At 53.6% G+C, this 13,808-nt stretch overlaps 1 protein-coding gene across 2 annotated transcripts; it reads right to left on the reverse strand.

The window, feature by feature from the left end:
• Positions 1-394: 394 nt before the first annotated feature.
• Positions 395-5,804, reverse strand: UBALD2 (UBA like domain containing 2). Of its 2 annotated transcripts, none has more exons than XM_072746562.1 (3): positions 5,438-5,804; positions 5,145-5,207; positions 395-1,548 (listed from the first exon to the last, which is right to left on the reverse strand). In XM_072746562.1, the coding sequence occupies exons 1-3, from the start codon at positions 5,555-5,557 to the stop codon at positions 1,228-1,230; spliced, it is 504 nt and encodes a 167-aa protein (XP_072602663.1). In that variant the 5' UTR covers positions 5,558-5,804; the 3' UTR covers positions 395-1,227. The 2 variants fall into 2 exon arrangements, with proteins under 2 accessions (XP_072602663.1, XP_072602664.1); XM_072746563.1 differs by having other exon boundaries at positions 395-1,545; positions 5,438-5,796.
• Between the last annotated feature and the right edge of the window lie 8,004 nt (positions 5,805-13,808).

Below are 13,808 nucleotides of genomic sequence, written 5' to 3' on the forward strand. Positions count from 1 at the left end.
GAAGGGATGGACCCAGCTGTAAGATGTCGGAGGGGGGGCAGCTTGGGGAGGGGGGTGCCATGGGCCACCAAATGAAGGAGTGGCTACCCCCACCACAGACAAGACAAAGGTTCCAGGTAAGCGCCAGCCCAAGGCAGGCCGCACAGCAAGGGTCAAGATGGGGAGAGGATCACAGAGATCAGGCCCAGAACCCCCCTCTCCTGCCCATACTCAGCTGGACCCAGCCTGTCCCATCAACCCCCTGGTCTGGACACCCCCTGTCATAATATCCAGACCAGCCAGTGGCAAGGAAGCCCCCCCCCCCCATAATCCCAACACAGTGGGAGCCCCACCAACTGTTCCCCAGGAGAGCGCTTTTCCTCTCAAGGCAAATAAAGGCACCGCAAGCTTAGGGTAGTTAGAAAAGTCTCTTTAAGTTTTTAAATTAAAATTTCACCCTGGTGAGATGATTGATTTGGGAACTCAATCCAAAGGCAAGCTCTCCACTCTGGTCATCCATGCGGGCGGGACGCAGTGGGAGAGGCAGGGTGGCCGTGGAGAATCAGAACCCCCGCCAGGCAGAGCCGGAGCCTTTGACCCAGGCAGGCTCTTTAGTTCTGCACCAGCCCCGCTCATCCGGCTGGTGACAGGAGGCACCGGGACAGACAAGGAGCCGCAGGGCTACTGAGGAGTCCGGGTGGGGAGAGCTCGCGATGGCCAGGCCTCCACACCTTCAGCCGCCGGGCGCTGGAGCCCCCGCCGTGGGACTCCTTGGAGTGGACCCTGGGGGGGGCCTCCTGATTCCAGAAGGCGTGACCTCTGAGAGGCAGCCAGCAGACACCTCGTGACTACAGGATCACCCCACCTGGCTTCCAAGCACCTGCCCTGGGATGAGGGGTGGAAGGAGTGCTGGCCCAAGGGGATGCTCTGGCCTTTCCTGGCCAACCCCAAAGCCTCAGCCAGCCAACCCCATTCTCACATACATTAGTTATATTTATATATTCATATATATTATAGTTATATATTAAAAAGAGAAAAAACTTGTCTGAAGAGAAACTCCTGAAGGGCCCAAGTGGCTCAGGAAGTTTACTATCCCCCCCCACCCACAAAAATTCTTTTATAAAATCTTCCAGTGCGATCTTCAGGAAACCCCCGCCCGCCCCAGCTCCCCCCCTCCCCGGCCCTCCTGTGTCCCCACGGCCCTGGACTGCCTGCCAGCTCCAGCCCAGCGCCTGGCAGCACCCAGTCTCATCTCTGGCCATCCATGGCAGCCACGGCCTTCTGCTGCGAGCCCCCCTGCTGCGCCCCGGGGGGCCACGTGGGCTGCGGGTGGTGGAGGTGGTGGAAACTGTGGGCCGTGGGGGAGGAGGGCGGGATCCAGGCGGCCTGGTGGCTGGGTGGGGACGAGGCCCAGAAGGAGCTAAAGTTTGCCGGGGGGGAGCAGGCCACGGCCGTCATAGGGCTGTTGCTGCTCTGCAAGCCGTCGGAGGCACGAAGCTTGGAGAACATGGCCAGTGCGTCGGGGAAGTTGGGCGGTGTGGCAGGTGTGTTGCTCGGAGTGCACATCTGCTGGGAGAGAACACAGGTGTCGGGAAGGTTCCGGCTCACCCCGCCCCAGCTTTGAGCTGCGCCCCCGCCGGCCCAGTTCCCAGTTGGGCGGGCAGCTTGACCGGACCCTTCTCACCCTGAACCAACACAAGCAAAATATAAGGACAAACCCTGACGATTTTTATCAAAACCAAAGAAAGCTTCCTGGATGCCGGGCAGGGATGCCCGGAGGAGTGTCTGCCGCAAAGGGTTAATTGCAACCAGAGGCCAGGGTGTCAGATTCAAGTGAGGACAAGAGAGCAGCCCAGGACACCACCGCTTAGCGCCTCGGCCCGGGTAAGAACCAGCTGGCTCCCTCAGTAATCCGCCCTCAGATGTTCCGAGGTTGTTGGTCACAGGAAGGCCGCCAGACCCAGGGTCTCCCTCCTCCGCCGACGGCCGGAGGAGGAGCTGCACCTTCTCAGCGTCTGGGCTCGCTCCACGGGCAGCACCGGGCAGCAGGCCTTGGAGCCTGGGTCTTCATGATCTCACCTGCCACAACGCCCAGACACAGGTGAGGAAACTGAGGCCTGGAGCGCAAGTCACTGACCAAAACACACCCGCTGCAGACTACAGACTAAGAGGATGGGATTCCTGGGGTCGGGTTCTGGGGGCTCCCAGAGCTGCAGGCCCCAGCTCCTCACTCTACCCAGCTCTGTGCTCCTGGGCTCCCCGAGGACAAAAACCAGGGATTTGGGATTTGTGTGTCTCTAGCATCTCCCCCATGCTATGTTGGTGGGATGCTCAGCCTGTTGGGTCCTCTCAGCCCTCCTCCTGGGGGTACTTGCAGACACCCCAACATGTTTTCTGCCACTACCCTGGGAGGGAAACTCCCCAAAATCTCTAGTGTCCCTCCCCCCACTTTCTGATCAGGGACCCGGGCCCGGAAGGTCAAGGGCGGGGTTAGGGTGCTGCAAGGCGGGGTTAGGGTGCTGTGCTGTGACTGGCCCTCTCCGGATGGGGCCAGGGGTGTCACCCAGAAGTCTCTCACAGGACCATGGGGAAGAGGCAGCAGAGAGCAGGGCCCACACAAAGCCGGTTCTGACCTCACAGCAGCTTCTCCCTTTCCCAGGAAGCCACGGGAGTCCTTCTTTGAATTTCTCCTAATTTTAGCAACACCAGCCCCTCCCCCAGGCACCGGGCTGGGGGAGCAAGATTCTAGGGCTCTTCACCTCGCAGAGGGAGCTTTTCACAGCTCTGCAGTTAAATCCCAGCCAGAAATGGGGAGGGAGGCGAGTCTGTCCTGCTAACTGGGCCAGCACCCTATCAGCAGCTAGGGAGCTCCACCATTGTCTTCCTCAGGGGCGGCCACAGGAGTCCCAGCAGGCCTGGCCCCACCCAGACCACTTCCCTCCTCCCTTCGCTGTTCCCCGCCCCCCACCCCAGGGCTGACTTCTCGGCAGCAGGAAACAATGAATGGGGGGTGGGGGTAGAGGCCAATTGCATCACAGCATCGTGACTTCCCCAGTTGACCGAGCCAGTGAGGCCTGTCTCAACAACCACCCTGCTGCAGAGAATGGCCTGGCCCGCCTGGACCAGGAGCATCCTGTGCCCACCTGGCTGTGTGGGCTCGGGCAAGTTCCTTAGCCTCCCCGAGGTTCTCCCTACTTTGGTAAAAGCAGGGGGTTTGGAACCGACGTTTGCAAAGCCCCTCTAGTTCCTTGCTTCTAACAACTATGGATAGAGCTTTCCAGTCCTCAAGCACACCCAGTGTGTCCAGGGCACTGTTGCTTCCAATCCAGTGCCTTGCTCCTCTTCTCAGTGCTCCCCAATTAAAACCGGAGCACCCCTCGCTGGGATGCCTCCCACTGTGAATGTCCAGGAGTTTATGGGACAACCATTTCTCAGTTACTCGTGCCCTGGGCCACTTCTGGGATTGCTATTATGCCATTACTGTTCCTGCTTTTAACTTTTTCCTTTGATTGATTCTCTCTCAAAAAAATTACAGATTCCTTTAGGGCAGGAACGGGCATTCTCCTCTGTGCTGATTACGTACTCAATATGTGGTGTATTGATGGATACACCGATTGTAATGCCTGTTACAAAACCTGCCTTGAGGGAAGTTTTAAGAGATTATAATCCCTGGGTGCCTGGCTGGCTCAGTTGAGAGCAAGCGACTCTTGACTCTTCATCTTGGGGTCCTGAGTTCCAGCCCCATGTGGGGAATAGAGATGACTTAAATTTCAAAAGTTAAAAAAAATGTGGGGGAGGGGGAGAGAGAGAGAGAGGGAGAGATTGAGAGACACTCTGACTATACTCCCCTGGGATTTGCAGAGAAGGAACAAGGTCTAGAGGGGCCAGTCATCCCAGCTCCCCCGAGTCAGCCTCCCTGTTCATGGCATCACAGAATGGCTGAGCTGGAAGCCCCTGGGCTTTTTCAAATGGCCAGAAATTGGTGGAGCAAACCTCAAGGCCCTTTTGAGGGGGGGGGGGGGGGGGGGCAGGGTGCTCCCAGGCTCTAGGGCAAGGTGGGAGCCAGAGCTTTCCCACGGTCAGCTGCAGAGGAGGGTCTCCTAGAGATGACCCCTGTTGGTTTTCAAGGAACCTGGCCTTAGCCGCCACGGCCCCGGAGCCCCCAGAATTCTCCCATCATATTCCAATGCATTTTTGTCTTTTGATTTGTACACAGCATGAGCCACTGGGAGCAAAGAGCCGGTTAAAAGGTCAAGACAGACCCTTCCACCTGTCCTTTGCAACTAGGTGAAAACAGGGCACCAAGGACAAGACAGAGCAGAGCGACCATTTGCAGCTCCTCCAGGAAGGGCAGCAGCTCTGGGAAGGGAGGCATGAGCAAGGACATCAAGTGTTAAAAATGCCAAAAATGCACTCCAAAAGCCACAACAGATCTCCTGGCGAATAACGTCTTACAATCCCTATGGCCCAGGCCAGTCCCTCCTCCCCCAGCAGGGCTAATAGGTAACTAGGGGGGTGGGGAGGGGAGGGGAAGGCATTCAAGCCTCCGAAGCAAAGCGACGTCCCGTGCCCCTGGAAGGCAGGACACCCCACTGAACGGGAGGGCAAAGGCTCAGGCCGAGGGGGGCCGCGGAGAGGCGCTCGGTTTCCCCCGTACTCCACAGGGTCTTCACCTCCTGAGGTCACATGCAAATTCCCGTCCTGATCTTGTCACCGTCCGACCGTCCTCCGCGCTCGGGGCACGTCCCTTTCCCAACAACAGGAAAGAGTGAACGTACCTCTCTGGGTAGAGCCCCGCGCCCGGAGCCAGGGTGGATTTGGCCCTTTCCTGTTCCCTGCAGCGCTGCGGGGGGCGGGGGGGCAAGAGGGGGCTCCCCGCAAACGGACACCCCGGGCCCGTCCCTGGGCTTCCCAGTTGCCCCAGGCGACGGGTCGCGTCCGAGCCCCCTCCCCACTCCGGGCCGCCGGCCCCCCCGCCCCGCCCCAGGTCGCGGGTCCGGCCGCCCGGGAGGCAGGGCCACCCAGCCCGGCGAGCCGGCGGCCCCGGGGCCGCTCTTTCCTGGAAGACATTTTGGCTCTTTGTTTACATCGCGGCGCGGCGCTCCCCGGCAACATGGCTGTCACCGCCGGCGGCTGACAGCGCCCCCGGCCCCGGCCCCACTTACCATCTGGTGGTGGTGGTGGCCGTTGGGAATGTTGGTTTCTTGGAAAAACGTGCTCAGGGCGGTCTGCGGACACACACGGCGGCGGGGCGGCGGTTAACGGGGCCGGGCCGGGCAGCCCCCTCCCTGCCTCCCTCCCCCCCTCCCCCCACCCCCAGGTCCCCCCGGCCGCGCGGCGTTGGGGTGCGTGCTGGGGGTCCCGCCCGCAGGGCCCTCCGCGATCGCCCCGCCGGGAGGCAGAGATAGAAGCCCCGCGCCCCCGCGCCCCCGCGCCCCCGGGCCCGGCCAGCGCGCACCTCGAACTGCCAGTGGGCCGCCTGCAGCAGCTGCTTCGCCTGGTCGGCCGCGCAGCCCGCGGCCAGCACGAACTGGTTGATCATGACCTGGTGCCGCAGCTCGTCCATGTTCACCGACATGGCTCCGGCCGCCGCGCGATCCCGGCTCGGCGGCCGCGGGAGACCGGCCGCCCTCGGCTCGCGCTCGCCGCCCCCGGAGCCCCGGAGCCCCGCCGCCGCCCGCCCGCCCGGCGAGTGTCCCGGTCGGGCTCCCGCGGCCGCCGACACCACAAACAACGGCGCGGGGCGGGGCCGGTGTCCCAACGTTCGGGGGCCGCGAGCCGCCGCCGCTGATTGGCCCGCGCCGCTCGGCCTGCGCCCGGCTCCGGTGCGGACGTTCGATTCGAATCCTGCGGCCTGCGGCCCGCACTGTTTCTCTTTTCGCCCGGCCGCGCCCATTGGCGGAGGCCGGCGCCGTGGGGCGGCCCCGCATTGGCCGGCCGCTGTGTTTTGGCTCGCCCGGGCTCGTGATTGGCCAGGCCCGGGAGTTTGGGGCGGGGCCGCGCGCGCTGATTGGCCCGCCGTGCGCCCGTTTGAACTCAACTTGAAAACCTTGAGTGTCTGCTGATTGGCCGAGCGCCCTGTGTTTGCTGTTGTAGGCTTGGGGGTGGTGCGGCCAAGTTCATTCATTACTTCATTGAAACTGAACATGCTCAGCTGGAAAAGCAAGACAGAGTGGCTTTGACTCATTTCCTCTGAAAGATGTGGTCATCTCGAGAAACAGAATGATCAAAATAGAAAACAGAGAGTTTGCAGCTGCTCGAGTCTCAAAATTGTTTATTTTTTTTAAACTTTCAAGCATCTCTACCCCCCCCCCCCCCACTTTTTCAGCCTGTTATAGAAATAAAAGCTACCCGCTTTCTACCTCCTCTTGATCACTACCATCCCCACAGGCCAGTCTCTTCCTGGTTTTCTGACCAAAAACTTTGCTCTCATTGGCTCTCAAACCCCAGCCATTTAAAAACAAGATTTGTTTATATGCTCTTGAGCTTCCATCTTCTGGATAAGGAAGTGACCTTTGGGGGGCGCCTGGCTGGCTCAGTAGGAAAAGCCTGTGACTCTTGATGTCGAGGTTGTGAGTTCGAGCCCCATCTTGGGTGTAGAGATCATTTAAAAATAAAATCTTAAAAAAAAAAAAAAAAAACCAACGATTTCACTTTCTGGGCTTTGTTTGGGAAATGTGGGGGTGGAGAAAGAGCTAGGAGTTTAAGCCGACTGAGGAAGGGGCACAGAGGTGAGAAAGGTAAATATCACTAGGAACTCAGCATTAGAATTTGTTTCTGAAAAACTTAGTTTTGGATCTGAAATACCAATCACACAGTATATTTATTTATTTATTTATTTTTTTTTTTTTCACACAGTATATTTAAATTACGTAAGGGTCCGCCAAATAAAGAGGCTAAAAGAAAGCAAGCCATAGTTCTATTTTGATTTTGCCTAGAGTGAATTAAGTCTCTGAGACAATAAAAAATAAAATGTAAATAAGAGAAACTACACGCAACGTTTCTGTACTGAGGGCAAAACAGCCTCAGGCTTTGTAATGAGCTTATCTCATTTAGTTAGTCCTTTTGTTTGTTTGCTTGCTTGTTTGTTTGTTTATTTTGAAGAGGAAGGAGTCAGCTTTTTGACTGTTTCTCTTGCCTTAATGAAGTGCATGCACGTGGGCTGAAACCCGGAGTGTGGCTGGAGAGTTGAGCACAGCTTGCAGCCCTTCCCTTCCAGTAATTGCAAGGTGAAAACAAAAGTGAGCAGCCAGCAGCCTGTATTGCTGGGGAGCTCAGGCCACAAGCAGCCCCAGAACAAGGAAGTACTGTCATCGTGGGGCTCCGGTTCTCACAAGTACATACAGGTGGCAAACATGCCAGGACCATGAGTAGTAGGATTTACCTGGGCAGAGGCATTTTAGCTTTCGGGAGCCCTTGGATCTTAATTAAGAAATTCTCCAGAAAGACAAGCATCCTGAAAATGCCAAAATTGCCAAACCTTTTCCCCCCCTGGCTATCAAGGTGGTTTATTCTGAAGATTTCTTTAATGTTTACCATTTGCAGGTATCATTATCACAGCTGTGGGCACCTGGGCAAGGTGTGGAGGACAAGACCCCCAAGACAGAGGGACTCCGGTTCTGTGGGCTTAAGGTCACTCTAGGCAGGGATCCCTGGGTGGCGCAGCGGTTTGGCGCCTGCCTTTGGCCCAGGGCGTGATCCTGGAGACCCGGGATCGAATCCCACATCAGGCTCCCGATGCATGGAGCCTGCTTCTTCCTCCGCCTGTGTCTCTGCCTTTCTCTCTCTCTCTGTGACTATCATAAATAAATAAAAATTTAAAAAAATTAAAAAAAAAAGTCACTCTAGGCAGAGAGAGAAGGAGAGCAACAGTTCTGTCTCTGATTTGTGGCCGCCGGAGGTGGAAATGCTCAGTCCATACTTTGGCTTCTGAGAATCTGGTTGGAGATGAATGGGGGTAGGGCTTCCCTTCTCAGGCCAGCTTACATAGGAGTGTCCCTGTCCTGGGAGCGCAGAGAGAATGAATGAGGTCATGTTTGTAGAGGGCTTTGAGCTGCTGGGATGAAAGCAACTCTCCCAGCACGAGGTATTATTAACCGAAGGTATCATTATTTTAATCTGAGGGCACAATGTGCAGCAGGTAAAACAGAGCAATAAAAACAGGCCCATTAAGAACAAGTAAAACAGTAGTAGCCTCAGAAGGAAGAAAATCTTCGTGCCATCAATGGCCTGAGCTACAGAATGAGCCATGAGGCAGCACCTGGAAGAGAGAGTCTCTTCACCAGGGTTTCCTCTGGCGGTTCCCAAAGATCTTGTGAATGTAAGTAGGCGAGTGGGTTGCTGAGACAGGCGACAATAACTGGACCACAACAAACCACCACCGCCCACCAAGCACTTCCTGTGAGCCAGGCACCTTTCTAAGAGTTTAATGTCACTGAACTCATTTCAGTCTTCACAACAATCCAGAGTCCCATTTCACAAGCCAGGCGGCAAAGGCACACCGGTGGGGAGGAGCCTCCCCGAGGTCACAGTACCAAGTGGCGGGGTGAGGTGTTGGCTGAGTCTAGTTCCAGAACCTCGAGGTTACCCCTTACAGCACACCGCCTTCCTTCGTGCTGGAGTCGTTACCTTTTCCACACAAGGGCAATCGAGGCCCCTGGGGTTTGCAGTGGGGCTCCTTGAAAATGAGTGAGGCCTCCATGGGGGATGGGGGCCACCTGCTGTCTCGATAACTTCATATTTGTTTCCCTACTGCTGCTTCAAGTTGCCAGGACAAAGGGACAAGTGGCCAGGAGAAGGGGAAAGAAGTCGGGGGAAGGCGAGGGAGGGTGGGATGGATGCCCAGGGGGCAGTTGGCTGAGGCTGGAAGGTCCAGGCCCAGGAAGGGGGACTCAGGTGCTGGCAGGTGGATGGCTCCCTTCCCCGGTTGGACTTCCAATGCTTCTGCTAGCTTTTGTTTGCTTAACGCAACCTATTTTGTACTACTACTTTCCAGTGAAAATGGATGCTATTTCTACTAAATAGTGGGTTAGATGCACCTTGCTGCTTCGGAGCATTAATTTTTTTCTAGTCTTTCTCCTTAAAGAGGATGGGGGCTAGTGCAGGAGTGCTTCCTCTACTCCAGGCAAATCCCAGTTCCCCTCTGTGATAATTGAGATTTATGTCTATTGAGAATGTACTATGAACTCAGCTCTGTGCTAAATCCTTTGCTTGAATTATCTTATATAATACAACAACCCCGTGAGGTGGGGACTGTGCATATCCCCAATTAGGAAGTGAGAAAAGCAGGGTCAGAGAGGGTCAGTGACTTGCTCAAGGGCACTTGGCTAGCTCAAGGTGGAGCTGAGCTCTGAACTCAGGTGTTTGCACCCAAAGCTGGTGCTCTTAAATATCATGTTCTACTTTCTCTCCCTGCCTCCCCCCTGGAATCCACCTTATCTTCTCTTCTCCCTCAGTGTTACTAAAGAGACAGAAAAGGGTGTCTGTGTTGTGGGAAGCAGCAAGAAGGTCAAAGCCATTTCACAAGTGATGAGTTCATGCTGGTTTATACCAGCTCCATTTTCACCAAATATCACATGTCCCCCAAGGGACAAAGGCCATACCACTCCCAACACAGTTAATGGCATTTCCTATAAGCAGCACTGGTGGCCTGTACTCTCTGTCCTTTGTCAGCCTGGTGATAAGGTGGCCCTGCCTCTGATTGCCAGGTGTGTCTCATGGTAGGTGAGTCTGGCAAACTTTCGAAGGGACGCCAGAGGCTGGGTCTTCGCCCAGGGGGAGAGAAAGGCAGGGTAGAGAGGCAACTTTCTAAGGAAGGTTCTTCTCAGGGGCCTTCGATTGTCCACTGGGACTCAGGCTCCTGGCCACTTTCGATGGTCTAGGAATTGACTGGCATGGAGCTGGGCCTCTGTGGCCTTGCCCTTGCGTTCAAAACACAGAAGGTCCGTTGCTGTGGCAGCTGCTGACTTCAGGTTCTGTCTGGGGCAGCCTTCTTACCTGACCCACCCTTTTTTTTGTTGTTTTGGGTGGTTTTTTTGTTTTGTTTTGTTTTGTTTTGTTTTGTTTTTGTTTTTGTTTTTTGATAAATATATACACACCAAGAGTTTGTGTATAACCTATGCATGGTTTGAGGAGCAATGAGCAGTCACCCACGTACCCAACATAGAACTTAAGATGTCCAAGGCTAGTACCTTTGAAAGCTCTCACATGAGCCTCCCCAAAAACATACCTCCCTTTCTCCCCAGACTCACTATCCTCAAATTTGCATTAATCATTCCTTTGCTTTTCTTTGACATGTACTTCTGTACATATATATCTCCAAACAATGCACCGTGTGACAGATTGATTCCTTTGCGTAGGTGGCTCACCCCTTCTGTGCCCCATCCCTCTCTCCAGTAACTCTGCTGGGTGGGCTCCGTGGAGCTGCCCTTACCAACATGGGTCTCTCTCGCAAACAGGGCTGGCTCTCTGTTCTCTTTTCCATGAGCCCAGACAGCAACTCTGGTCCAAACTAGCAATCATAGGTGGTAAGGAGATAGTCAGGAAGGTTGCTTGGAGGAGGAAGAAGCGAAGCTGGCAAGGATTGAAGTAGATAGAAAGGAGAATGAAAGGAATTTTCAGAAGAGAACAGTGAGAACCAAAGCCCAGAGTTACTTGTTTTTGTTGTTGTTGTTGTTGTTTTGTTTTTTGTTTTTTTTTCAGAGTTACTTTGAAAACAAGTTCATAGCAAGGACTGTTTAAGGCATCTCTTGGGAGGTGATGAGGTGGGGGGAACACTAAGCTCAGGCAAGGGTTAGAGTGGATCTCCTCTGGGCAGTGGGGTAGGAGGGGGTGGTTAGTATCCTTCCCTCAATCCCCCCAAAATGCCACATGCTTTCTCAAGCTGGTGCAGCGTCTCCTCAAATTAATTAGGTCAGGAGAAGTTATGTTCGGGTAAGTACAGTCCTAAATTCTTACTTCTTACCAATACGAAGTTTGCTGCAGTTTGGTGACTCTCAAGAAGAACTGCCCTCGGGGCAATGACGTGATGACCCAGACTGTGGGAGTTTCCACCATCTTTAGCTGCCAGTTGGTAAACTCTAGCCCTTGGGTGGCTGCCTGTTTTTATAAATAAAGTTTTATTAGAACACAATTACCCTATTTGTTTATGTAGTATCTCTGACTGCTTTTGTGCTACAGCAGAGCTGAGGTATTGCAGTATGGATCACAAAGCCTGAAAGGTTTCCTATCTGTCCTTTGTACTATGTGGAACATGCCAGAAGGCAAGAGAGTGCTAAAGAGTGGAGCCTTGGCAATTATGTGCTTTAGCCCACAAGTAACACATCTCTGTTCACGGTTCCTTGTCCAGAGGAATCACACGGCCTCTCCTAACCCAGGAGGAAGCAAGAAAAAGAGGAGACCAGGGTATCGATGACAATATTAACCAACTAAGTCCCAGGCTGTGGGGCAGTGACAATGAGCCTATTTTTACCTGCTTATCTCTAAATCCCAGAGGTGCAGAGGGAATTTACTTGGCATAGGACTCAGCGGGGCATAGGGCAATGCTGGAGAGGCCTGGAGTTTCTGATGAGATACTGTTTGAGGTTTCAGGAATTTTCAGGAACACAGGAAGTCAGGGCAAGTCCTGGAAGAGATGCGTTTGGTTAAAATAAAGTTCCTCATCTTTTTTTTTTTTTTTTTCTGCAAGTTTGGCAGTGATGGGTGCCCTGCTCCTTCAGAAACACAAGGCGCCTTGGGATGTGTGCTATTTCCTGGCCCCAAAAGCCCAAGCCACACAGATCATTTTTTTGGACCAAGCACGGGGGCTAGAAATAAACACAGGGCAGCGTTCTGCGTGAAGAGGAAGGAAGTATTTACTGAGAACGAGAGCACCGGGTTGTACACAACAGAATTGGGAAACCACCAGAATGTGCCTCATCGCCAGCGGCGCCCATGCCTAGCATGGCCCAGGGGCCTGAGGACAGTCAGAGAAAATCCTATATCCTGCCTTCTGGGAGCCCCAAGGCAGGGCTGCCCCACTGAGCAGACTTTGTATGGAGCCCACTCATCAGAAGGGCCTGCTCCAGGAGACAGGGCGTCTGTCTAGGCCCCAAGGCAGTTACGAAGCCCAGGGCGTATATTTAGAGTTTATAGGAAGGTACGTTATTCATCTGCCAGAGCTCTTGGAGAGAAGTTTAAGGCCAAAAAGGATTTCTGTAGACAAGAGGATGCAGAGCATCAAAGGGCTTGTCAACAAATGGTCCTAATTCAGATAAGAAGATGATGTAGAAGGAAGTGGGTGGGCTAAGGAAGACAGATTAAACACGGAGGGAGGCCAGGCCGAGGTGGGGCTGGAGGGACATCTCCATGCTTTGCCCTTTACAACTGGAGCCACAGCAGACAGAACCGTTCAGGGGGCTTGGGACTCAGAGTGACCTCAGGCAAGTTCCTGCTCCCTATACCCAGTTGAGGGAGCTTCGGTTTCCCCATCCAGGAAATGAGAACAATAACAATGCTTATCTCTTAGGGTTGTTTTAAAGATTAAATGAGATAATCGATTCAGAAGTGCTTGGATGGAGTGATTGCTCAAAAATGATTCTTCTTGGGGTGCCTGGGTGGCTCAGTCGTTTGAGGGGCCAACTCTTGGTTCTAGCTCACGTCATGATCTGGGGTCCTGAGATCGAGCCTTGCATTGGCTTCATGCTCGGTGGGGAGCCTGCTTGAAACTCAATCTCTCTCCTTCCCCCCTGTGCCCCTCCTCCTGTGCACACATCCATGTGCTCGCTCTCTCTCTCTCAAATATATAAATAAAAATCTTTTTTAAAAAATGATTATTCATTGGGGCACCTGGCTGGCTCAGTTGGTAGAGTATGCAACTCTTGATCTCGAGGTTGTGAGTTTGAGCCCTACACTGGGTGTAGAGACCTGTAGAGACTCTTTAAAAATTAAAAAAGAATCTTTAAAAAATCATTATTCTTTATATATATATCTCAATAGCCATAGGCACTTACATATGGGAAATAATGTATCCAGACCTTTGGTTGGCTAGGGTGGGGTGGGAGGCAGGAATTCAAAGAAACCAAAGATCAGGAGTGGCAGGTAAACTGGCTCAGGGAGTGGGTAAAGCCCTGATGGGCAGCACTTGATGGTTTCTGTGGTTTAAATAGTCTAATTATGGCCAATTTCAAGCTACCAACAGTTTAACAATTGGCTGGCAAAAGTCCTGAACAATCAGCTTTAGAGACCAGGCCCCAACCTAATGAGCTTTCTCTCTAGTTAGCAAATGACTTATAAGTGAAAAGTTAACAATAGCGACTCACAGATACACCCTCCTCCCCCAGCCCACAGAAGACTGATCCAAGTCTTAGGAGCTAGAGGGCCATTTAGGGGTGCCAGTCCCTTTGAGTGCAGGGACTGAAGCTGTTGCATTTTGGGGAGGAAAAAGCCTGGCCATCTAGTAGCTACCACAAACGTGATAGGTAGACTGTGTTTCTGGCATTTTGAATTCCAGTGGGTATGGAAAGATGCTATCTCAGAGGATCCAACCTCTGGGCTCTGCCTCTAGCCAATGGGGTTTTATCATACGAAATCCTGAAATTCTTTTTTTTTTTTTTTTAAAGATTTTTTATTTATTCATGAGAGACAGAGAGAGAGGCAGAGACACAGGCAGAGGGAAGCAGGCTCTATGCAGGGAGTCCGACGTGGGACTCGATCCCGGGTATCCAGGATCAGGCCCCAGACCGAAGGCGGCGCCAAACCGCTGAGCCACCCGGGCTGCCCGAAATCCTGGAATTCTGACATAAAAATCACCTTGGAAATTCAACCACTTCAGAACAAAAAAAATTTTTAAT

The sequence above is a fragment of the Vulpes vulpes genome, chromosome 2 (genome assembly GCF_048418805.1).
Source record: "Vulpes vulpes isolate BD-2025 chromosome 2, VulVul3, whole genome shotgun sequence".
In the NCBI taxonomy this organism is placed as follows: domain Eukaryota; kingdom Metazoa; phylum Chordata; class Mammalia; order Carnivora; family Canidae; genus Vulpes; species Vulpes vulpes.